We start from the raw sequence: 22,943 nt of genomic DNA on the forward strand, positions 1-22,943 counted from the left end.
CCATCCATCTCTACATGGGAACCCACAAAATTGGTTGTCCTACTTGTGAGAACTTTTTTATCCTATTAATTGTCCTCCATCCATTGCATGCCATTGAGACACTACTGCCCGAAGTTGTCTCCCTGCCTCCGTTGGGAGCAACATTTGCTTCATTGCAATGTTATCAGTTCCTATTCCAGCGGTGGCGGCAGGGTTAGGAAGTATTTGATCCCTTCGAGATTTGTTGTGCTACCTTTTTGACATAGCCATCGCGTCACACGCTAGGAGCTCTGTAATGATGCCACTCCAGCACCAGGTACCATCGGATGCCGGCCACGCATCATTGTGAACAACCAACTACTGAGCAACTTGCCAACCTGAAGTTGGCGATATTCAAGCTGTTGTCATTTAGTAGAATTTTCTTATGATTTAGAACATAGAGTTGAAGATTTTGGATCCGATTATTCGACTAAAACCGTTTGGCCATGTGTCCTCCACCATTGCATACGGCGATCAGAGCCGTCATTCGCGTCCACAACAGCCTTGAGCCAAGCCGTGCCAAAGGTTCACTCGTGCCACGCTGGATCCATACTTGACAATTGAGGCACCAGGCAGGATCAAAGATCCATGGCAGACGGAGAGGCGTCATGGTGATGCAAGGAAAGAAACGATTGCTAGGGGATCCTAATTTGTTCTAGTCTCCATCTGTTTTCTAGTTGTCTACTATCTACCATCCGCATTGATGATGTCGAGCATTTGATCGATTTCATCACGACGATGAGTTGTTGTGTCTCTATCTCTCTATACTATTGTATTGGACATACACATGTCGTGTACTAAAATAATATGTTCATAAAGCACTACAAACCTATAAATATTAACTCTTAAACATTTGGTATAAAAATAATATCAAGACATGGTTGACATTCTTCGAAACACTCCTATAAACCATCTGGAGCATCTTTTCTGGTGTAACCCTGTTCGTTGTTCAAATGTTCGCTGCCAATCCTTTTGTCCTTATCAGTGAGAGGACTTGCTCTCAAGTTGGATGGGCAGGCCGTGCAGCGGCGACGGCATGGGGTCCCTCGCGAATGTGTCTTCCTTGCAGAGGAGCTTCCACCGGAACCGCCTGACCAGGTAATGCATCGTCACCAGCGTCTCGATCCTGGCGAACTCCATCCCGGGGCATATCCTCGGCCCGCCGCCGAACGCCACGAAGGAACATGGCGGAGCCGTCGCCGGCGACCCGTCCTTGAACCTGGACGGGTCGAACTTGGCCGGCTCGTGGAAGATGGCGGCGTCCATGTGCGTGACGCTTGCCGTCCAGAACACCTGCCATCCTTTGGGGATGACGTAGCCGTCGTACTCGATGTCCTGGGTTGCTCGCCTGAAGTTGCCGAAGATGGGAGGCACCATGCGGAGGATCTCGAGCGCGACGCGCCACGTGAACTTCATCTTCGCCAGGTCCTCCCATGCCAGGGCCTCGCCGTCGCCCTTGCTCTCAGCGATCTCGTCGTGCTCTGCGCCGCCAGCCATGGCGTGGTCAGAGTTAGTTTTTCTTGTCTCGGTCCTCAAAGCATGGGGGTTTATTATTACCTTGGACCATGGCGGCGAGGGTGTCCGGGTCGCTGGCGACGTGGCGGACCATGAACGTCATGAGGATGGACGAGGTGTCATGGCCAGCGATGAGCGTCACCATGGAGCTATCGACGATCTCCTCCTCGCTCAGCTGCGGCGCGCCGCTGCCGTCGGTCAGGCTCAGCAGGCACGCGATGAGGTCGCTGCTCCGGGAGGCCTCGCCGCGCTCCAGCCTGGCCTTCGTCTCCCTCGTGATCCCGGCGATGACCCGGCGGGCCCTGGCGCTGGCCCTCAGGCTCCGGTGGAACGCTGTGAACGGCAGGTCCACGGGGACGGCCCACATGCCATCGATGAGGTGCTTGAAGTCGGCGGCGAGGGCGTCCCTGGCGGCGCCGCGCTCGAGGCCGAAGAGCAGCGAGGAGATGATGTCGAAGGTGAGCCGCTTCATCAGCGGCAGCACCGTGACGGCGCCCCGGCCGGCCCACTCGGCGTCGAGGTGGCGGCGCACCTCGCCGTCGATCCTGCCCACGTACAGCCTCAGCATGTCCGGCTTGAGGAACTCGGTCAGCGCACCGCGGATGCGCCTCTGGTCGGCGCCCGTGAGCTCGATGAGGCTCCGCTCCCCGAGGATCCTCTGCACGGACCGGGGCTGCTGCATCGCCAGCGCGCCGCTGAAGAAGACGAACTTGTTGGCCGCCGGCCCGGTCAGGAGCACCGTCGGCGCGCCGAACAGCGACAGCTTGGACACTGGGCCGTACCGGTCGACGCGGCCCTGGATCCACCGCTCGGCGGTGTTGGCGCGCATGGCGCGGAGGAGGCCCAGGCTCTGGCCGATCAGCGGCAGGCCCAGGGAGCCCGGGGGCAGCTTGGCCCTCGTGCCATGCCGTGGCTTGTTGGCTCTCGTTAGGAGGTGGAGGAGCACGGGCAAGGCGATGGCCGTGAGCGCTAGGAGGAGGGAGAAATCCATTGGTGCCTGGTGAAGCAAACTGCTTGGACTGGGCATGGGACACGGAGAATTGCAGGTGATTGATGGTATTTAAAGACATGTTTGATTTGCTTGTTTGATTTGCTTGTTTGATTTGCTTGTTTGACTTGCTTGTTAGGAGCTTAATAGATTATCGATCGTTGATTTTGTGGAATCCATGCGACGAGGAACTGAAGAGAGCATATCGCATAGTTGAGGATCTTGGAGATTCCGCGGGAGGAGGAGACAAAGCTTTCTGGAGACAGGCTCGGGCAATCTTGCACTTGGTCGCTTGGCTATGTCGCGACCTGGTCTTGATTTTTTTGAGCAACCTTTTTACTCACTGCCATGCGTCTTTTGCTGCTCTGAATTCTGAACCTCGACTCACCAGTCAACACTTTGTACAACTGTACTAACTTGAATTTGCCGTCCCTCGTATCGTAGCCGTCCTTTTATTCATTTCTTTTTGACAAAAAATAGTCTTTGACTATTTATACTTCAAGAAGAGCACGTGAGTTTCGTTCTCTGGACGTATACCTGAACCTAACCAACCTTTTTTTCCCCTGAAGAGGATTAGCACATGCTTATTCAGCTGTCAGCAATGCTTTACGTTTTCTAGGCGGAATCCATGCGCATTTGAACAACGCAAGATTCCGTTTTGTGAATCGGCGCTGCTAGCGACCATCCACCGACCTAGCGCAACATCAACGGTCATTATTTGCAACATGAAAAATAATATGTAAAAATGATTAGACTTTCAACTTTAGGATAGAAAACTCCCGCCGCAACATGAATACTATGTTTCACGCAGAAACAATAGTTGCAACATCGATGCTTAACTACTGCAACATACGTCGGAACGTCCGATTTTTTTTAAGATTCCGGATGTCTGTCATATAGCATCACCGTTTGTGAATAAAGCTTATCGAAACTCTATTACTTTAGGATCCCTTTGGTTCAGCTTTCAACCTGTTGTGGCTTTCAAAAAAAAGCCAAAAGCTAACTAAAGGGGTTGGCTTCCACCCAAAGCCACAGCAAAAAGTAGCTTTTAGCCTGTACAAATCTCACAGCACCCTTACTCCTGCTTTTACCTGTTGTGGTTTCCAACTTTTCACAAAAATTACCCACCCGCCATTGGTTATGTTGTACCGATTCGTTTTTATTTTTCTTTCTTCCCCGTTTGGTCTTCCCCGACGCCTCCTCCTCTCCCGTCCCCGGCGCGGTGCCCGGACCCCTCCTCCCTCCCGACTCTCCCGGTCGGCGGTGGCGGCGCCCCTCCTAATCCTCTCCCAGCCAGCGGCAGTGGCGCCCCTCTCCGCGCCCACCACCGCGACGCCGTGGAGAGGGAGGAGGAGGAGGAGGCGAGGTGGGGTGGAGCAGTGGAGAGACTAGAGGAAGAAAAGGGGGTTGACGAGTAGTCCACTCGACCGCTCGTTAGTGAGAGGGAGAGGGGGACTATGAATGACAAGTGGGGTCCACTCGCTACTTTTTTCAAAGCCACAACTATTCCACGGCTTTTCAACACCCCATAGCTTACAGTTACTTTTTTATAGTACACAACTCACAACTACTTTTTCAAAAGTTATAGCTGATCAAACGCACCCTTAGTCTGTCTCTGTTCCTTCGATCAGTGAGTAACCTCTTGCTGTCCCTGTCACCGTTTTCAGCACGTTACTGAATGTTTGCAACGCTAAATCCAACCGATCGAGGCAAACCATCCATCCACATCCTAGATTCTAATCATCTTCTAGAAATCACAATGCAACACAGTAGTTGAAGATGCCGCTTTGTTCTCTAGTCCCACCATTGCAGCGCACACTGCTACGGCGCCAAAAATATCGCACCACCCTCCCCTCCCAAACACCAAGCTCTAGCAGCTCGGTGCGCGACAATGGCGGCCGCCATCGCCGTCGCGCTCCTCGCCACCTTCCTCACGCCGCTGATCGTCTACTGGTTAACGACAAGGACCAAGAAGCCGCTTCCGGCGAACCTTCCCCCGGGCTCGCTGGGCCTGCCGGTGATCGGGCAGAGCCTGGGCCTGCTCCGCGCGATGCGGAGCAACACCGGCGAGCGGTGGCTCCGGGACCGGGTCGACAGGTACGGCCCCGTGTCGAAGCTGTCGCTGTTCGGCGCGCCGACGGTGTTCGTGACGGGCGCCGCCGCGAACAAGCTGGTGTTCGGCAGCGACGCGCTGGCGCCGAAGCAGCCCCGGTGCCTGCCGCTGATCCTGGGCCGCCGGAACATCCTCGAGCTCGCCGGCGACGACTACCGCCGCGTGCGCGGCGCCATGATGCAGTTCCTCAAGCCCGACTCGCTGCGGCGGTACGTAGGCGCCATCGACGCCGAGGTGTCGCGCCACCTCGACGCCGAGTGGGCGGGGCGCCGGAACGTCGCCGTGCTGCCGCTGATGAAGCTCCTCACGTTCGACATCATCGCGACGCTGCTCTTCGGCCTCGAGCGCGGCGCCGTCAGGGCGCGGCTCGCCGCGGCGTTCAGCGCGATGCTGGAGGGCATGTGGTCGGTGCCGCTGGACCTGCCGTTCACGGCGTTCCGCAGGAGCTTGAGGGCGAGCGCGCGGGCGCGGCGGGTGCTCGAGGCGACGCTCGCGGAGAAGAAGGCCAGGCTGGAGCGGGGGGAGTCGTCGCCCGCGGACGACCTCGTGAGCTGCCTCGCCAGCCTGAGGGCCGAAGCGGCAACGGCAAGCGGCTGCTGACGGACGAGGAGATCGTGGACAACGCCATGGTCGTCCTCGTCGCCGGGCCACGACACGTCGTCCGTGCTCATGACTTTCATGATCCGCCACCTCGCCGGCGATCCCGACACCCTCGCCGCCATGGTCGAAGGTAAGAAACTAAGCAGCCTTCATGCCATTAATGGTGCGCCATGCCTGACGAAACGGCGCCTTTCTCTCTGCGACGTACTACAGAGCACGAAGAGATCGTCAAGAACAAGGCCAACGGCGAGGCGCTGACATGGGAGGACCTGCAGAGCATGAGGCTCACGTGGCGCGTGGCCCTGGAGACGCTGCGGATGATCCCGCCCATCTTCGGGAGCTTCCGGCGAGCCATGGAGGACATCGAGTTCGACGGCTACGTCATCCCCAAGGGGTGGCAGGTGTTCTGGGCGTCGAGCGTGACGCACATGGACCCGGCCATCTTCAAGGACCCCGAGAAGTTCGACCCGTCGAGGTTCGAGAGCCCGGCGCCGCCATACGCGTTCGTGGCGTTCGGCGGCGGGCAGCGGCTGTGCGCCGGGATCGAGTTCGCGAGGGTGGAGACGCTGGTGACCATGCACCACCTGGTGAGGCGCTTCCGGTGGAGGCTACTCTCCAAGGAGAACATCTTTGTCAGGGACCCCATGCCGTCGCCGCTGCATGGGCTCCCGATCGAGCTCGAGCACATAGGCGTGGCTTCCCCATGCAAGAGCTCGTCCTGAGTTCAAATGTGATCGCATCCATAATGCTCTGAATTTCTGATACTGAATCTGCAACTGCATCACAGAATGCATAGCTCTTGCTTCCGGTTTCATCCACGATTGCATAGAAATGTTGACGCGGTGACAATAAAATCATATGGCTACTCACTTTAAATTCCAGTGTGTAAAATGTAAATGCACCAATACATCACACCACATGCACCACCTCGAAAAGGACCATATTATACAGTATAATGACAAAAATCAAACTATGAATAATGAAAGATTTTTGACCCAGGTGACACAAATATCAACATCATATTTCCCAAGACAACCAATCCATTTCAACACAGTGCCACTTCCACTCAGCCCAATCTAACACTTACTCCTAATAGCAATAGACCAAGCAAGAACAGGCAGCAACGAACAAATGAAATGAAATTAACTCGGTATGCCGACAACCAATGTATCCCTAATTGACAAGCTGTTGCAGGTCGATGCGCCAGGATGAAGCCAGCTGCTTCATTATCTGCACTGGTGTCGCTCCTTCCCAATCATCGGGCAGCTCGATCGCTGTAGCCTCATGAAGTCCCAGTAGAAGGTCTTGCTTCGCGTCTAGAGGGATCCCAAGATAATCAGAACCGTTTTCCATTACCAAATCGGTCAACTGCAACAACCAATACATCCATCGTTGAAATGTCTAGCTCAAAGTTATGCTTTCAGCTCAGAAATGTAAAAAATGATAATGCCAGACATTTGCGTATAGAAAAGAAACTAAATGTTAAGAATTTTCCTTGCAAACTGTTCTTTGTCCAACGTACTCCAACGTTTCATGTTTATAAACTATATACAGCCATTTGTCCAGCTTAATCACCATTCAAGGAAATAATAAAAGTTAAAGAGTATTACATTGGTTTCACAAGTGGATTGAAACAGCTGAATTAGTCCAGGTGTAAACTTTAATTATCATAGAGCAAACAAAAGAGAACATGAAAATAAGTTTCACCAAATAGGAACCCATCTGTTCAATAAATAAAGTATCAAAAATTCATCACATACTTCACTACAGTTTTCCCTTCAACCTTGAGCAATCCAGTAAAACTGATGGGCCTTCATTCTAGACCAAATGAAAAGCCAGGATTCTGTTTGAGGGCAGAAGGACCAAAAGTCAATCAATAACAGTTTGATACTCTATCCAAATTAACTTTTATCAAGATATGTTATCAACTGCTTCGATTACTTTAATGCGCTAGCTAAATCAACCAATTAGTTCGCTCTTTATGTATTCCTTGGCTCTTCATTCCCCTAGATAAAAGCATTTCTTTAAAAAACCTTAAACCTTTCAGAAAGCTATCATCAAGCTTGTTAGATAGCCATTTTTTCTCGAACAATGTTAGACAGCCAATTATCACAGTACCATGTTAGATTAATTAATAATGTATGCTCATTAAGACGCATTTTAGAATGCTGCCCATAATTTCTCTAATATAATTTGTCAAAGAAAACATCAAAGAATCCAAACATCAATATATTACTGCAATGGGATATGAAGATTACCTGCTGAAGCCAGGTCAAGGCTACATCATAGAAGCTTTCTTCCACAAGAAACTGCCCCACAGCATGTAGGACTTCATTTGCAACCTCATTTGAAAGTTGATCAACAACTGGTCCAGTTTGCTCCATCAACTTTACAAGTAGTTCGGCATCACCAGTTGAAAGAACCTCAGCATATGCAGAGTCCATATCATCAACATGAACAGCATCCATTGCACGGGTCCAGGCATCCCAAAGTGGGCCTCTTTCATCCCCTTGATTGTCATCATTCAAAGCTTCTCCATCCAGTTCAGGAATAGCTACTCTTGCAGCAGCCCTTGAACTTCCATTATCTTCACCAGCCACTCTAATAGCTTCCAGTGTTGCTTCATCTTTTGAGGCCCGCCAAGCACTGCGAGCAGAAGGACCCTCACCAAATCTAAAGGGTCCCTGCCCTTTGTCCCAACCTCTTCGAGGACCTGCTTGATCATTACTTCGTTCATTTCTTGGCATCCTATTGTCAGACGAAACAGAATCTAATCCTCTTCTTGCATTCATACCACTTCTTGATCCAGAATAAGCGTAGTCCCATTGTTCAGAATCTGGTCTCCAAGAAGGGCTTCTTAAACCAGAAGCACCATCTGCAGAAAAATACCTTTCTGCAAATCCCATCCGTCCATCACCACTCCTCCCAAATTTTGAATTAGAATATTCATGGAAACCATTGTATTTAGATGATCTGCCGGGAGATGAATCAAAGCCCAGCGCTGGACCACCACCTCTCCGGCCTGAAGAGAGTGATATTTCCCTCGCCATTTCCTCAACAACTCTCTCAAGACCACGCACTCTGTTCTCTAGAGTAACCATGCTGTCATGAGATCCGCCCATGAAATCCTGAAAGTTGAAAAGAAAACGTTATTTGGTAGTTAGAAAACGATTATGTTAAGTTTACATGTGTCCTGAAAATCAGCACAGCCATAAATCTAAGCGGTTGAGGTCTCATTTGCCACCTATATAAAAAATTTGGAGCATAACCAGAGAAAGCATAGGGCCGTTATAGCACGTATCCGAGCTATGCAACAAGTAGTCATGTACCCAGTCAGGTGGCCACAAAGCAGTCAATTTTCTTCCCAAAAGATGTGGAAGTTATTTTAAATAATAAATAAAATTGGAACTAGAGTCCTCAGCAAGCTGAGCATGAGTAAGCCCAGTAAAGACTTGGGTCAACCTCAAGCTTGAGCCTGAGGTCAGCTCAACTGAGGCACAAATAAGCTCAAGCTCAGCTTGATAAGGCCAGAAGCCTGCATTATTGCATGTCTTTGAGTAGATTATATGTTAGAATGCTTGAACTCAACTTAAAAAGGCACCATAACAATCAATGCATGTGCACAAATATATATTAGGCTCAAATAAGCTCAAGCTTCACCAGAATAGGGATATAATATGTTATATACTTATATATGTATATCTTCAAGCCTAATTAGGCTGAAGTCAAGAGAGCTTGACTAAACCCATGCTTAATATCGATAAGGATTTGAGAACAAGAACAGGTTCAAGCTCAGCTTAATAGGGCTGAATCTTCAAAGCTTGTCGGACCCAAGCTTTCAGTATTTGCCATACATGTAAAGCTCAGTTCACTTGTCATTCGTGCTGTTGTGTAAGTAACATCCTCTGTCTGTGTCTGATGGTTAAATGACATCAAAAGATGTCCAATACACTAACATAACTTCATGACAAGAGTCATAATTTCAGTAACATGGGGCACAAAATTGTGAAAAATCTTAATAGCAGAGATACTTAATAGTACGGACGTTAGTTTCTTGTCAACACTCAGGAAGTCAAAAGTGTGACATTCATTTCTAGATCCTTTTCTTAGCATTAGCAGAATAGAAAATGAAACTTCAAACATTTCAGAGAAGTAAACATACACTAACCTGCAGCATGTTCATGAGACTGGTTTGCTGTCTCTCCAAATGTGACAACTGCCTCTGTATGGCTAACCAATTTGTTTTATTATTTATGAATGGGCCTTCTCCAGGGATGTTCATAGTGTCTTTTGCACTGGGTTCACCCCTATCTTCAACATCAGATGCCCTAGCTTTTGCATCTTTGTTCCTATTTCCCCTTTGGTTAGTCCATCTATCTCGAATGTTTTGAAAATTAGAGCTAGCACGCATTTGAGTCAGATTTGCTTCGTCTTCAGCTGATCCATTGCTGTTAGCTGGACCAACATGATCACCATCTTCTTCTGGTTCTTCACTTCTCAAATGAGATTGTAGAGTCTTGCGGGGGACTACAACCTCAACGGCCAAGCCATCTGTTTTCCTTGTCTCAAGCTTTTGGAAAAATTCAGGGTTCAGTTCCCTGTCAGTTAATGTTGATCTTTTCTTTAAAAGAACTGCAGCCTTTTCAGCTATGCTACTGCCCTTCGCATTGTTACTAGGTGAATCTGGGGAGGAATCTTCAAAGGATTCTGATTTTCCACTTCTTTGCATTGACCTTTTTGTGTCCAGCTTCCCTTCACCATCAGCTGGGTCCTTATTTCTACCATCTGTTGCATGTAAGTTGTTTTACATTAAGTATGAGATAGTAAAACCATAAATAATAGAGTACACTTGACAAACAAACGAACAGATCATTACCATTTGCATCTTCTCCAGTTAACTTTTTCCACAACTGTACTGCATCAATCATGCTATCTCTAACAGGCCTTACCTATGGAAGGAAATGCCAACTATGAGATATGAACACAAAAGCACATAATTTGTGGTCATTTGAAAAAAGATCCATGAGCAAAAAAGAGGACCCCAAATTTAGAGTGAGCGCAAAGAATTCTTGGTACCTTATCAAAACGGCAAGCCTCGAGAGCAGCTATGGTTGGGGCTGCCCCATCACCTATCAAGTGACCTGAATGGGTAGCCAAGACACATAATGTATCAGCAGCTGCTTTTCTAGTAGCCCAGTCGCTGTTCTCAAGACAGTCACGAATACTTTGCAGAGTTTGCGGCATATTCTGGGAGCTGATTGCTCCAACCTGAAAGGCAAGATATGAACAGATACTCAAATTAAACATGCTGATAGTTCACATAATATCATTGCAGAATGGCATATGTATAGCAAAATAATGCAAGCATCAATTGGAATCTTTTCATGATAAGACTATCTAAAGCCCCTAAAAACCAGTTTGGCACTGCAATCTTATGAATGAAACCAGAAAACAGAGCTCAAACAGATGAGCTAGGACCTTACATAATTACATTGATGTTATCAATGCTACAACGAGATGGGGATATTGATGAGGATGTTAGTCATAGAATCAAAGCGGGGTGGATGAAGTGGCGCCAAGTATCAGGAATTTTATATGACAAGAGGGTACCGTTGAAGCTAAAAGGCAAGTTTTATAGGACGGCGATTAGACCTGCAATGTTGTATGGTGCAAAATGTTGGCCTACAAAAAGACAACATGTCCAGCAGTTAAGTGTTGCGGAAATGCGTATGTTGTGTTGGATTTATGGTCATAAGAGAAGGGATCGAGTCCGGAATGAGGATGTACATGATAGGTTAGGGGTAGCACCAATTGAAGAAAAGCTTATCCAACACCAACTGAGATGGTTTGGACATGTCCAACGAAGGCCTCCGGAGGCACCGGTGCGTAGTGGAACTCTAAGGCGTGACAGTAATGTGAAGAGAGGCAAAGGAAGATCAAAATTGACATGGGAAGAGGCAATAAAAGGAGATTTGAAGGGATGGAATATACCCAAAGATTTAGCCCTAGATAGGAGTGCTTGGAAAACAGCTATTCATGTGCCCGAACCCTGATTTGTGGCTCTTGTTGGGTTTCAACTCTAGCCTACCCCAACTTGCTTGGGTCTGAAAGGCTATGTTGTTGTTGTTGTTATAGTAATAGATCAATCATGAAAAAAATAATAATGAAACAAAACCCACAAGTGAAATCCAACCTGGTAAGCTACAACGTGCTCCTGAAAATCAGAAGGCCAAAACGAGTTTTAAAAATAATCTCAAATAATCCAACAGTAATGCACGACCACCATTCACTCATACAGCAACAAGCAATACAAAGTAGGCCGAAGGCTGTCTTCTACTGTCTCTGATAATGCATGAAACAATATATTGATATATACATCAGAAAGAAACAATTCTAACTGAAACTCTAGTGTATACACTAATGCACATCATATCTCTATGACCAGGTAAAAGAGGAAATTTTAAAATCCATGGTGAAACTAAAGGGGAAAAAAAGATGTCGCTAGAAGGTTAATTAAGCTCCTATTTAGAACTAAAACAAAATCACAACGATATCATATTTTCTGTTATTCATCCATTAAAACAGCAATTAAAACCAGTCTCTTTGTTCTTTGGAGGACATTAAGTATTAAATCTTCCACATTCAACCTATCAGGAGCCATACTGTGATCACATTCAATGTCCAATCTCCATTTGCAGCTTCTCAGTAATAATTCACCAGCAACTTGTAAACTTTGAAGTGTTTACATCTTTACACTTTCCGTGGCATACACAAGTAACAACTAAAATCGACTGCCATGAACAATACCACAGTCTCCAAGTAATTCACTAAACACGTAACCTACTCTCTGCAGACCAAAACCCTACCAGCATTTTCATACCTAAAGTTGTCAGGAAATGCACAGGCTATTACAATCAAAGTATCAACACGAAACTTCAAAATCACAGCTGCCTCCAGTCTAGGATAAATTCCTGCCTAAAATATCACATGGCCATTAAATGACCAATAACTAGCAAACCTTAATAATGTCTGGTATTCCTTAGTCAAAATCTCATCAAACACATGGCATGCACAACAAATTTACGAAGGGAGCACCCACCTGTGCCAAACTTCCCATGACGCCCAGCAGTGCTGCCTTCGCCTGCACGCCTTGGCCACCAAGCAGTTTGCAAATCCTTGGACCGAGCTTCCCAAACATCCCGATGACACCAGGCCCAGGCCCTGCCCCTTCCACCGTCTTGGCGAGGCAGGCAGCCGCTCCCCCCTGCACTGCCTTGCTCTGCTCCCCCATCACCTCGAACAGCGGCTTCACGAACAGCGTGACGGTCGCATTGCCCGCCTCAGCAACGCCCGAAGCGGCCAGCGGCCGGAGGTACACCGCCGCGAGCTGGCCCGCGGCGTCTCGGCATGCGTCGCGCACGGAGGTATCCGAGGCCGGGTCCTTGAGCCGCCGCGCGAGGTGGGCAAGCGCCTTGTGGAGGTGCGGCGCGGCAGCGTCCGGGTGGGAGGCGCAGAGCGTGGCGAGGAGGCGCAGCGACTCGCGCCTGGCGGGTGACGCGAGCCCCTGGGAGTCGGAGGCCAGCGCGTTGAGCAGCATGGGCACGGCGTCGGGCGACGGCGGCGCGCGGATGATGCGGTCGAGGTCCTCGACGGCGATGTGGTGGGTGTCGCGGTCGGAGAGCTTCGCCAGCGCGGCGAGCACGCGCGACTTGAGCTCCGCCATCGCCGCGTTCTTCGACGGCATCGCGCCGGCGGCGGGCCCCGACGACGGCGCCGCCGCCGCCGCTCCCCCGCCGGCCGCCGCGGCGCCGGGGTTGGGCGGCGGAGGCGGCTGCGCGGTGGTGGGCGACCTGGGGTGGGATTTGACGGCGGATTTGGAGAGCGCGGTCGCCATTGCGGCGGGAATCTGGGGAATGCAGAGAGGGGGGTGGGGGGGTCGAGGGGGAGTGGAAATGGCGAGGTCAGATTTGAATTGGTGCGTGCGGGGTTTGGGTGCCAATCTGGGGCATTTGGTGGCGAATTTGAGGTGGATTTGGTGGGATTTGGGGCGCTTTTGGATGGATCGTTGGGTTTCGGATTTGGCGTTTGGGTTGATTTGGGAATGGGGGTGATGATGAGATCTCGCCTTGGGAGCGGAGATGGGGGAGGGAGGCGTCGGCGAAGAAGGGTTTCAAGATTCTTTGAGAAGGGTGATGGCTGATGAGAAGAGGAGGGAGGGAGGGCAGTGCCGCAGTGGGGGAGGGGGAGAGAGAGAACTAGGAGGGGGAGTGAGGGCCCACTAAGGTAGAGAGAGCAGATGATTAGATAAGCTATTTTCTCAGATACACTAGTGATTCTGAACCTACAGTTGTATGGTTCATCTTAAAATCTAGTCCTCCTTAGTGGGTACGAGCATTTATTTATATTTGAAAAAAGAAAAGACTAAATTACCTCTCCAGCCGAATAACCACTTAAACTATATGTTGGTACTTCAACAATTATGTCAGCGGGTTTAATTTACTCTTAATAAGATTTGTGTTTTTTTTCCCTCCGTGGCATTTTAAGTTTAAATTTTGCCGTGACCGTAGACACCATATATTATGTTAATAAATATTTTGTAACATGTATTAAGGGTACTATGGTGTCTGGTTTGAGAAATCATCTCATCCAATATAGCATAATTTATCGCCACCTAGGCTAGGAGTATCTTATAAGTTTGTGTTGGGATGATTCCGCACTCATGTCGGTATTATTGTGCGCACATGGAAAATGAGGAATGAGCTGTTAACCAAACCAAAATTTGAAGAGTGAGATGATTATATAACCTTGGGCACTTATCCCCTAGCCAAAGCCGTGCAAACAGACGGTCTACGAACGGAACAAAATGATGCCCGTCAGAACGTGGTGCAGAATGTATGACAAGATCAGTTCATGCGTGCAGGTGCGTAGTACATACATCCACGAGGTAAACGAGCTCTCACAGCCGCCACTTTGCTTGGCCAACCGACGGCCGGCCATGTGCCGGCGACAGGCCACTGTGGTCGGCTGGGCTCATCAGACCGCACGAGGCTGAGTTCTGCACACCTGTTACAAATGACCAGCAGACAGTAGCAGGCCGCAGCACTAGCAATTGGGGAGCCATACGGATCAGTTTGGTTCCAGCTCAAAATTTAGCTAAGGAGTGAAATCCATTCTGGCTATGCTTTTGGTTTTGGCCAATCTTGAAATATACCGAAATGGTAGTGGGAAAAAAAAGCTAAGAATCGCCGGATGAGTATATTTTTAACTCAATGGGCTGACGTTTAGACTACATGCACAAGTGCTGCCATTTTGCAATGACACCAAGCAAAAGTTTTATTTCCTTGAGTTTTTTTCAGATGGTGAGCCCAATAAAGCACTTTTCCTTGGACAGTAATGGATCGTGCCGTTTTCTAAGTAAACTTAAAACAAGTTTATTGTTAGTTACACTCTGAACAAGGTCAAAACTTTTAATCAGCTTTGCACTTCTCCAAATACTCCATACGTTCCTAAGTGTCTACCATCGTTGATTTTGGATACGATGTTTGATCATTCATCCTATTTTTTAAAAAAATAATGGAAATATCAATTTTTTTCGATGTAGTTTATTTTCTTGTTAAAGGTACTTTAAGTATATTTGAACCAAATTTTGAATAAAACAAATGGACAAGCACCTAAAAATCAACATTAACAAATATTTAGGAGAGGATGGGGGTATTTGAAACCGTTTTTTTAGTTCCTGGGATCAACATCCAGGTACCTACATCGTGCAGGTTGATATGTTCGGTGTTGATCTAAGAGCTTGGGATGGTGATTGAGAAATAAATAAATAGTTTACACACTCCAAACATAGTCCGGTCCATCGTTTAAATAGAACTACCGATCAATCAATTTTTGAGGAATCAAGACAAGAAGCAAAGCTGCCAACTTACAGGTACAACGTTGGAGGAACTTTACTAAACTTTGAAACCAACCTTAAGGTGTCTTCGTTTCTATGGTCATTAAAACTAAAGGTACCAATGCATGGGTCTCTCGTTATCGTGGATCTCTCATTTATCTTGCAGGGCCGATAAAAATAAATTACTAGTCGTTAGCTCGTTTAGTTAGGTTCTCTATGCTGGAATTTGTCCGCCCGAATTTGAGTCGTGACTCAAAACAAGTACTTAAGGCTATGGTGACTTTGTCAACGTCAAGATTTACCGACCCATTTTCTCTCGTAGATGTGAGTTTGAGTGTGAGCAGTGATGTAAGTGTGTATGAATGCTTGTGTTTGTACTATATTTCTATTTTCTTAAAAAAAATACTTCTCTACCACGGAAGATCATTTGCTTGGGGAGATAAAATTTAAGATTCAAAGCTTAAAAAAAAACTCTTAACAGCACAGTCCCTAGACGTTGAATTTAAGAACAGGATGCCAATATAGAAGGTGAAACGGACTCTCGTCAGCTCACGAAATGTGGTCTGTAATCTGAGGCTGAGACATCAAGTTTAGGTGAGGAGTTAGCTCCAGAGCCTCCAGGGGCAAGATGGATACCGCGGTCGATGCAGCGCACGTTACAAGGAACATGTAACGGTAACAGTAGGAATTATGAAATTCACATATAGACGCGTGCTTTAGTTTTACCCGAAGTATGTGCAAAGGTTTTTGTATCTTTTTTTTTTAAAAAAAAAAGTTATGTTGGCCATGGTTGATGGTTGGTGAGGTAGGTGCCGGAGTCGCATTGGTGGGAGAGGCTGGCACATCAGCAGCAACAGCAACGGCCTTGCAAGCTGCGACGACGCCCTTGTCGCAACGGAAACAAACGGCACGGGTGGTTGGCACGTCCATTTCGTTGGTTGCCAACATGGCGACCGGACCGAGCCGGCTCTAATTTTCGGCCTGTTCGCTTCAGCTTATTCAGCCGGCTTATCAGCCACCAAACAGTATTTTCCTCTCACAACAAATCAGCCATTTCAGTTTTTCAGCTAGCTTATAAGTTAAAGCGAACATGCCCTTTGTAATCTTCTTGACGGTATAAGTTTATGTCGGTAGTACTATGGTACTAGTATTTTGTTCCTAAAAAGTATATTATTTACGAAAGAGGTGCGATAGATTTCTTGTGCATTTCGTGAATATACCACATGCAATACCTTAGGAGTCCTGGGCATTCCAGTCAAGCTACCCACCCAAAAAGGGAGTCGTTGCCAAAGTTTAATTGGGCCGAGATACTTTACGGTCTTGACGGTGTTGAAGATTGGGAGAAGACCATTCGGCGTAGGTGGTTGGCATGCCCATTCTGTTGCCTCTTAATATAGTGACCGTACAAAAGAAAGCGTTATATAATTCAAATTAAGTTTGGGGAGGATCTCACTCAGGCAAGTCCGTTGGCGAAGTTGGTGGAAACAAACCATGTTTATTTGCAAACAACAGGAACTAAAAGGTAACCGGGCGGAACTGGGCTTCCGTCGCCTTTGGTATTGGGCCCCACGAATGAAGGAAGAAGTCTGGGCCTTTGGTATTGGGCCAAAGCGAATTAAATTAACCGTGCCAGCAGCCCGGCCTGGTCCACGCACGCATCAAAATTAAGCAGACCTGTTTGTTGGTTCCTCCCGTCTCGTCCGGCGTTGACGGTGAAAGAAGCGGAGGCTGAGCACGCAAATCGATCATCGATGGTGACTTGGGAGGATGGGAGTTGGGACCTAGAAACGGATCTGTCTACTCTTGGGCTGTCGCTAGGACACGACACGAGGGCTGCACGGCACGGACGCATCTATGGGCTATGGCCTATCGTCAGCTCCAATTAATTGATACCCTCCGTTATATATAACGTTATTAACTTTTTTTTCCAACTTTAACCACCAATATTTATAGAACGAATTAGTTAATTAAATTAAATTGTATATCATTATGTCTGCTACCAAATATATTTTAAATTTAACTCGTAGGTTTATCTATTTGCAAAAATATTTATAAAAGGATAAATAATCAAACAAATGAAAAAAAAGTCAACAGCGCTATATATTTAAAAACAGAGAAACAGAGGAAGTATTTTTGCTACTACTAGAATTTTAAAATTTCCATACGAATCATGCAGGGAGCAGGAATCATGGCCTGTTCCGGTTTTAGAGGCAGAGCGCACAGCTCCACGCCCGTGTGTTTGACTGCCGCCTGTCCGCCCTCTCACGATTAGCAGCCTTTTCAGTTTCTTTTCATTTGTTATTTCCTACTGTACATTATCCATCTTTGAACAGGTTAGCAACCTACCATTGAAAAGCATCTTCGCTTCGGTTTCGGGCAGTTTGTTCCTCCTCCTGCTGCCTTCATTCTAATAAGAGATGGATCTGTTGTTTTCTGACAGAGAAATTCAAGGGACCTGTTCCTCATTTTTAGTTTCAACCATATGTGAAGCTAGGTTCACAAAGTTTAGTGATCAAGGACAGCGCAGCAGGTGTGTGTGTTCTCTCTTCTTGGCCTTGGATACCATATTAATTTTCCCGTTGAAAGGGATACCATATTAATTACTGGTACCATGCATGTGCGATGTTTGGTTGGGTGCTGTAAATGATATGGTCAATGGCTTAATGCACAAGTTTTCCCTTTTCGTCTCCAACGTGTATATAAAGCACACTAACATAAACTCAGTTAACATGGAATCATATACCTCCAAACGGTTCAATTTAATACTAGGAAAATGCATGTAACCCCCCTTCCCCTTATTTCACTGCTGTTTTCCTTGAAAAAGAATGAAGCCGTCCTGAGTAAATAATTTTTAAAAAGAAAAGAAATTGTTCGCACACTTTCACACGCGCGACATGACATGGCGCTAGTAAAGACAAAATGTGACAGAGCAAGCTCTAGCTCCCCGACCCCGAGGAGCGGAGGAAGAAGACAGGCATAAATTGGGAGAGACGAAAGAGGCAGCAGACATATAACTTGCGCTCCTCTCAAGACGGACACACATCGGGCCATTTGAATCCGACACCGGCACACGGCACACCGCTTCCCTTCCCTTCGCCTCGCCTCGCCCAGCCAGTCACCCCTTGCTCCTCAATTCAGCTCGGAAGTCGGAAGCTATCTAGCCGCCCCGCCGTTCATCCGGCTGCAGCGACCCAACGACCAGTGGACTGGTATGGTTCATTTCATTCATGCTCCTCGTGCGATCTGATGATAGTTTCTAGCTGCCTTGTGTGATCTGTTGACAGTTTTGTTGTTTGGGTTAGAAAATTTCTTGTGGAAGGTTAGTTCATAGCTGAACCTGCAGCTGCAGCGGGGGAATGGGGACTCGGAGGTCCTTGCATCGCCTCACCCTTTTCGGATTTCCTGAGCAAATCTAGATTGTTCCTTGCCATATCTCCCAAATCTTTGCTCTGCGTTCTTTCTCCCAAATCACTTCGGTCGCTCCCGGTGTTGCCGGTTGGCGATTGCTGATTCTTGTCGCTTCAGATTGCTTCGCGGGTGTAGAAATGGAGAGAATGGAGTAGTTCTCTCTTCTGGTTTATCTGCTTCTTGCTGTGTGTGTCTGATGGGAATCAAACCAATCTAATTTAGAGTTCTGACCTTGTACTCACCAATCTGCCTTGGGTTTTGACTTGCAATCTTGTGGTACCCAGTACAAAATCTGTCCCCCAAAGTCAAAATTTTGTCCCAACTCTTGTCGTCTGCCCTCATTTATATTTTTTTGCTTCTTCTCAAGCAAATCTCTCTTCAAGTTTTTCTTTGTTTCGTTCCAGTATATACTGGATTTGTGTGATGAGTTTGGTGAACAATCTCACATGATTTGGTGCCGCATTTCCAGTTACCCATTAAATTAGTAGCCTAAGGAATCCAGTGATTAAAATACAAACAAGAATCCAAAGGCAGAAAGGGACAGGAGAGGAGATGGTAGGTTCTTTGCTTTGCCCTCTTGGCATCCCATGAGAGGTGATGCTGGATGCTTGCCACCACCTGCTTCTCTCCCTTGCTGCTGCTGCTGGTAAATCATTTTGATTAGCACTACTTCTTTTTCTCTCTAGAAGATGTAAAGAAACATCAGGCCAGCCAAAGTGCCCTACACAGTACATGCATGACCTGAAAAGTAGATGCACCGAGGAAATTAGGGCAGAAAGGGTGGGGATAGAAAGGGTGGGAGGGAAAGGGGAGAGCAGAGGGCAGTGCTTCTTTACACCTCAGTTTGTTGGTGGGATCTTCCACTGAAATTCCTTTAGAAGCCACACAGACGGCGGGTCGTTTTCGACATCACATTCTATTAACTCCTGTTATGTCAGGATCGCCACAACTTCAGATATTGTTGAGATTTCCCAATCTTTGTGATATATTGGTCAGTGCTACATTAATTGTAGTGTCAAGTTAACAGGTCGATGCATTTTCTGCAATGCAGTATGTTTTCACTGTGTAAATAATGAACAGCCTCATATAGTTTCAACCTTACATTCTTTTCTTATAGAAAAGTTATAGAAAATAAGTAGAAAAACAATGTGTGGCGCTTGAGCATACTGCTTATGTACTGATATTTTAGGAGCGAAATATTTCCATCGGCATTATGGTAGCACGCATTTGTTTGTGTCGATATCATATTTCTTGAAGCAGGGACAAATTGTTGGATAACTGGATTTGTTTATGTGAGTTTATCATAATTATTGGATTAGAAACAAGTGGGTTGATGCCGTTATCATGGCAGTTGAATCATTACAATCTTCTCATGCTCTCTGTTTTACCAAACAGCAATCATGCTGGCAATTGTCTGCTATTTTAACCTTCTCATCTTGCATGTTAAAGACCATGATTTTATTCCTCCCATTACGCAACCTTTTTCCTGCTTTTAACCATTGCAGTACACTGCTACACCACTCAACAGCTATTGCTTGCTTGATCCAGTTGTTGCTTCAAGCTTTGCTCAGTAGCTACTTGTATCAAAAGCTAATGAGTCACTAGTCTTTTCTGAAAAAACAGATCATGCCGTGCGCTACTGAGCTCGTCCATGGCGAGGGCGGCGCGATCAAGGTGGGCACAACGGGCACCATCGGCTCACTCATGACGAGAGAGCTAGACTCCATTAAGGTCGCGCCACAAGCAGCCGCCACCCCGCGCCTGAGGCGCCAGGGCTGTCCGGTTTCAGTGTCATGTGGCACTCCCCGGAAGATCGTCCTGAGGAAGAGCTCGTCAGACGTCTCCAGCAGCAGCAACGGCAACAGAACCGACCGTGTGGGCGCCGAAGAGACCTGCAAGCCGAGGAGGGTCTCCCGGCGAAACACATTCGACTCCCCGATGCTGCGCTCCGATTGCGCGCTCGTCGACCGGAGCCCGAACACCAGCAAGGGGAAGAAGGGGAGTGGGTACGGCGTCGAGGTGGTGGACGTCAAGTGCGGTAACCCGATGAGCAGCCGGCTCAGGAAGCTCGGCTTCTCCAAGCTGTCGGAGACGTTCGCATAGCTTCGTGTGGAGTTCGGCAAGGACCATCTCCAACATCTGAATTGAAGGATGGCCGCTGCCCTTTCCCTGAGGGCACCTTAGGCTTTAGAGGGCATTGCCATGTGGCAGATTTAGTGGAGCAATCATCCACCTGACATTGTCCATTTAGTCCTTGTACGTTGCCAATCCAGTTTGCATCTAGCAGTTTTTTTTTTCCTGTGGAAACTGCCCTTGTGCTCTGTGTATCACATGCTGTTTCATGAAAAGCAAATTCCCATCAGGCCCAAGATCATGATGGATGATGTAAGGATGCATTTTGCGTCGCTGAACTGGCTTGTTCAGTGCCACTGACTGGATCTTGTCCAAACGCTCCATGTCGTGAACAAGTTGACAAATCAGTGAGGGATGTTATCTTGAGACTGACAATGCAAATTCGGCAGGAAACGTTTGTTGACTGCAATGATGAATTGCTGGTCTAAATCAACCTACTGAGCCTATTTGAATTCCATCGGTGCTGAATTCATGTGGCAGATAGTAGAGGCAGCTTGCCATATCGTCATAGTTCATGATCCTGTGAGAGAGAGAAAAATAAAGCTCACTTTGGTCGGATGCTGTGGGTAGGTCTCACTAATCCATATTAGCCTTAGACAGGACTCTGACGGTAACTGAAACTTTGATGGCTGACAAAAGTTCAGATGCAGGCCACCGTCACCAGGAAGCATGGCATTATTGGTCATTCCTGGAAGTTGTTTTCACCGAATCTGGAAACGCCATCGGCAGGCAAATGCTCTGCTAAAAGGGGTACATACTCTGTCGGTCTGTCCCTCCCAGCCTCATGCACTAGGCTTTGAGTCCATTCTCACACCCTTTTTACTGCACAACAGAAAATACACTTTGTTATCTCTCCTGCACTTTCTGGGTATCTGAATATATCTGGTGTTCTGTCTTGCATCATCACCAGATTAAAAAGTAGCCGAGAGATTCGTAATTCAAGGTAGTGATCATCACCTGATTCTGCCAAACTCTTCAGGCCAATATAAACAAGTGCAGCGCCAGACAGTTGAGTTCAGCAGCAGCGTGTTAACTTATCCTTCCACTTAGCTCAGTGCCCTCCTCAGCCTCTCGCTCTGCTCTCCCCGACGCGCACGTCGTCCGCGCTCCAAGAAGCCAAGCCGAGAAGCAGAAGAGGAGCCATGGCGTCCATCCCGTGCACCTTCCAGCTGAGCGCCAGGACGGCGGCGGCGTCGAGGAGGGTGTCGCCGCGGGCGGCGGCTCAGGCGCAGGGGCAGGGGCTGCGGACGCCGCTGCTGGGCTCCGGCGCGGCGCGGCGCGGGCTCGGGTGGCTGCGGCCGTCGCGGCTGAGCCGGGTGGTGCCGGCGAGCGAGAGCGGGCGTGTGGGCCCCACGTGCTGGTTCAGGTTCGGGAACAAGGACGCCGAGGGCGCCGGCATCTACGGCAGCCAGGCCAGGGACGACTTCGACCGCGACGACGTCGAGCAGGTCTGACCCTCAAGCTGAAGATTGTTAGCGAGCGTAGCTCTGAGCATTGCCCCTTGCTCATTGCCTGTGAATTCGTGCAGTACTTCAATTACATGGGGATGCTGGCGGTGGAAGGCACCTACGACAAGATGGAGGCGCTGCTGAACCAGGACATCCACCCGGTGGACATCCTCCTCATGCTGGCCGCCTCCGAGGGGGACAGGCCCAAGATCGAGGAGCTGCTCCGCGCCGGCGCCAAGTACGACGTCAAGGACGTCGACGGCCGGACGGCGCTCGACCGGGCCTCCGACGAGACCAGGGAGTTCATCCTCGGCTTCGCCGCCAAGAAGGCCTGAACAATTGATCATCTCCTGATGGATGAAGGTTCTTTGGTTGTAAATTTTCGTTTCGATTCCTGGGGTTGGTATGTACTTGGTAGACACAGTTAGCCGGGAGATTCACCAGCTGTTTGCAGAGGTAGCTTTCAGTAACCATATGTATCTTCTTGCGTTGTCACTTAATTCTGAGTGTGGTGTTCGACCTGCCATTGCTCAACAAGACCACGCTTTGTTTAGAGCTGTCGATCTATGAATTCTGAAATTCAAACAGATTGCACTGTCAATCATAAAGTCTGAAGAAAATCAGAGCTTTGTGACCAGAAATTTGATGCGAAAATCACAGCTACTTTTAGCTCCAGCACAATGATTTCACATGTTGACATGGACCTTTAGCTCCAGCACAATGATTTCACATGTTGACATGGACCTTGTAGCCATGTACTTTCTGAAGAAAATAACCATAGCCAGCATGAGAGTCAGCAGCAAGCTACAAAAATTGAACGTCAGG

At 48.1% G+C, this 22,943-nt stretch overlaps 5 protein-coding genes across 6 annotated transcripts; 3 read left to right on the top strand and 2 right to left on the bottom strand.

The window, feature by feature from the left end:
- Positions 1–813: 813 nt before the first annotated feature.
- Positions 814–2,524, bottom strand: LOC101762243 (cytochrome P450 716B1). The gene is made up of 2 exons (XM_004957816.3): positions 1,576–2,524; positions 814–1,499 (listed from the first exon to the last, which is right to left on the bottom strand). The coding sequence occupies exons 1-2, from the start codon at positions 2,522–2,524 to the stop codon at positions 1,000–1,002; spliced, it is 1,449 nt and encodes a 482-aa protein (XP_004957873.2). The 3' UTR covers positions 814–999.
- A 1,745-nt stretch (positions 2,525–4,269) lies between these two features.
- On the top strand, positions 4,270–6,048 carry LOC101763326 (cytochrome P450 716B1-like). The gene is given in 4 exon segments (XM_012844076.3): positions 4,270–5,208; positions 5,211–5,278; positions 5,280–5,364; positions 5,448–6,048. Coding segments are annotated over 4 exon segments (1,458 nt in total). The 5' UTR covers positions 4,270–4,412; the 3' UTR covers positions 5,957–6,048.
- Positions 6,049–6,145: 97 nt separating this feature from the next.
- LOC101762643 (TORTIFOLIA1-like protein 1) lies at positions 6,146–13,272 on the bottom strand. Of its 2 annotated transcripts, XR_001163412.3 has the most exons (7): positions 12,334–13,272; positions 10,311–10,502; positions 10,111–10,183; positions 9,403–10,019; positions 7,493–8,362; positions 6,995–7,077; positions 6,146–6,602 (listed from the first exon to the last, which is right to left on the bottom strand). XR_001163412.3 is itself a non-coding variant. In XM_012844075.3 (6 exons), exons 1-6 carry the CDS (start codon positions 13,126–13,128, stop codon positions 6,408–6,410), a joined length of 2,742 nt encoding a protein of 913 aa, XP_012699529.1. In that variant the 5' UTR covers positions 13,129–13,272; the 3' UTR covers positions 6,146–6,407. The 2 variants fall into 2 exon arrangements, 1 of the variants encoding a protein (XP_012699529.1); XM_012844075.3 differs by lacking the exon at positions 6,995–7,077.
- Positions 13,273–18,082: 4,810 nt separating this feature from the next.
- LOC101763733 lies at positions 18,083–20,948 on the top strand. The gene is made up of 2 exons (XM_004957819.4): positions 18,083–18,338; positions 20,161–20,948. Exon 2 carries the CDS (start codon positions 20,164–20,166, stop codon positions 20,638–20,640), a length of 477 nt encoding a protein of 158 aa, XP_004957876.1. The 5' UTR covers positions 18,083–18,338; positions 20,161–20,163; the 3' UTR covers positions 20,641–20,948.
- A 731-nt stretch (positions 20,949–21,679) lies between these two features.
- Positions 21,680–22,719, top strand: LOC101764127 (protein LHCP TRANSLOCATION DEFECT). The gene is made up of 2 exons (XM_004957820.4): positions 21,680–22,118; positions 22,199–22,719. Exons 1-2 carry the CDS (start codon positions 21,813–21,815, stop codon positions 22,451–22,453), a joined length of 561 nt encoding a protein of 186 aa, XP_004957877.1. The 5' UTR covers positions 21,680–21,812; the 3' UTR covers positions 22,454–22,719.
- Positions 22,720–22,943: the final 224 nt, after the last annotated feature.

Source organism: Setaria italica, chromosome II (assembly GCF_000263155.2).
Source record: "Setaria italica strain Yugu1 chromosome II, Setaria_italica_v2.0, whole genome shotgun sequence".
In the NCBI taxonomy this organism is placed as follows: Eukaryota; Viridiplantae; Streptophyta; class Magnoliopsida; order Poales; family Poaceae; genus Setaria; species Setaria italica.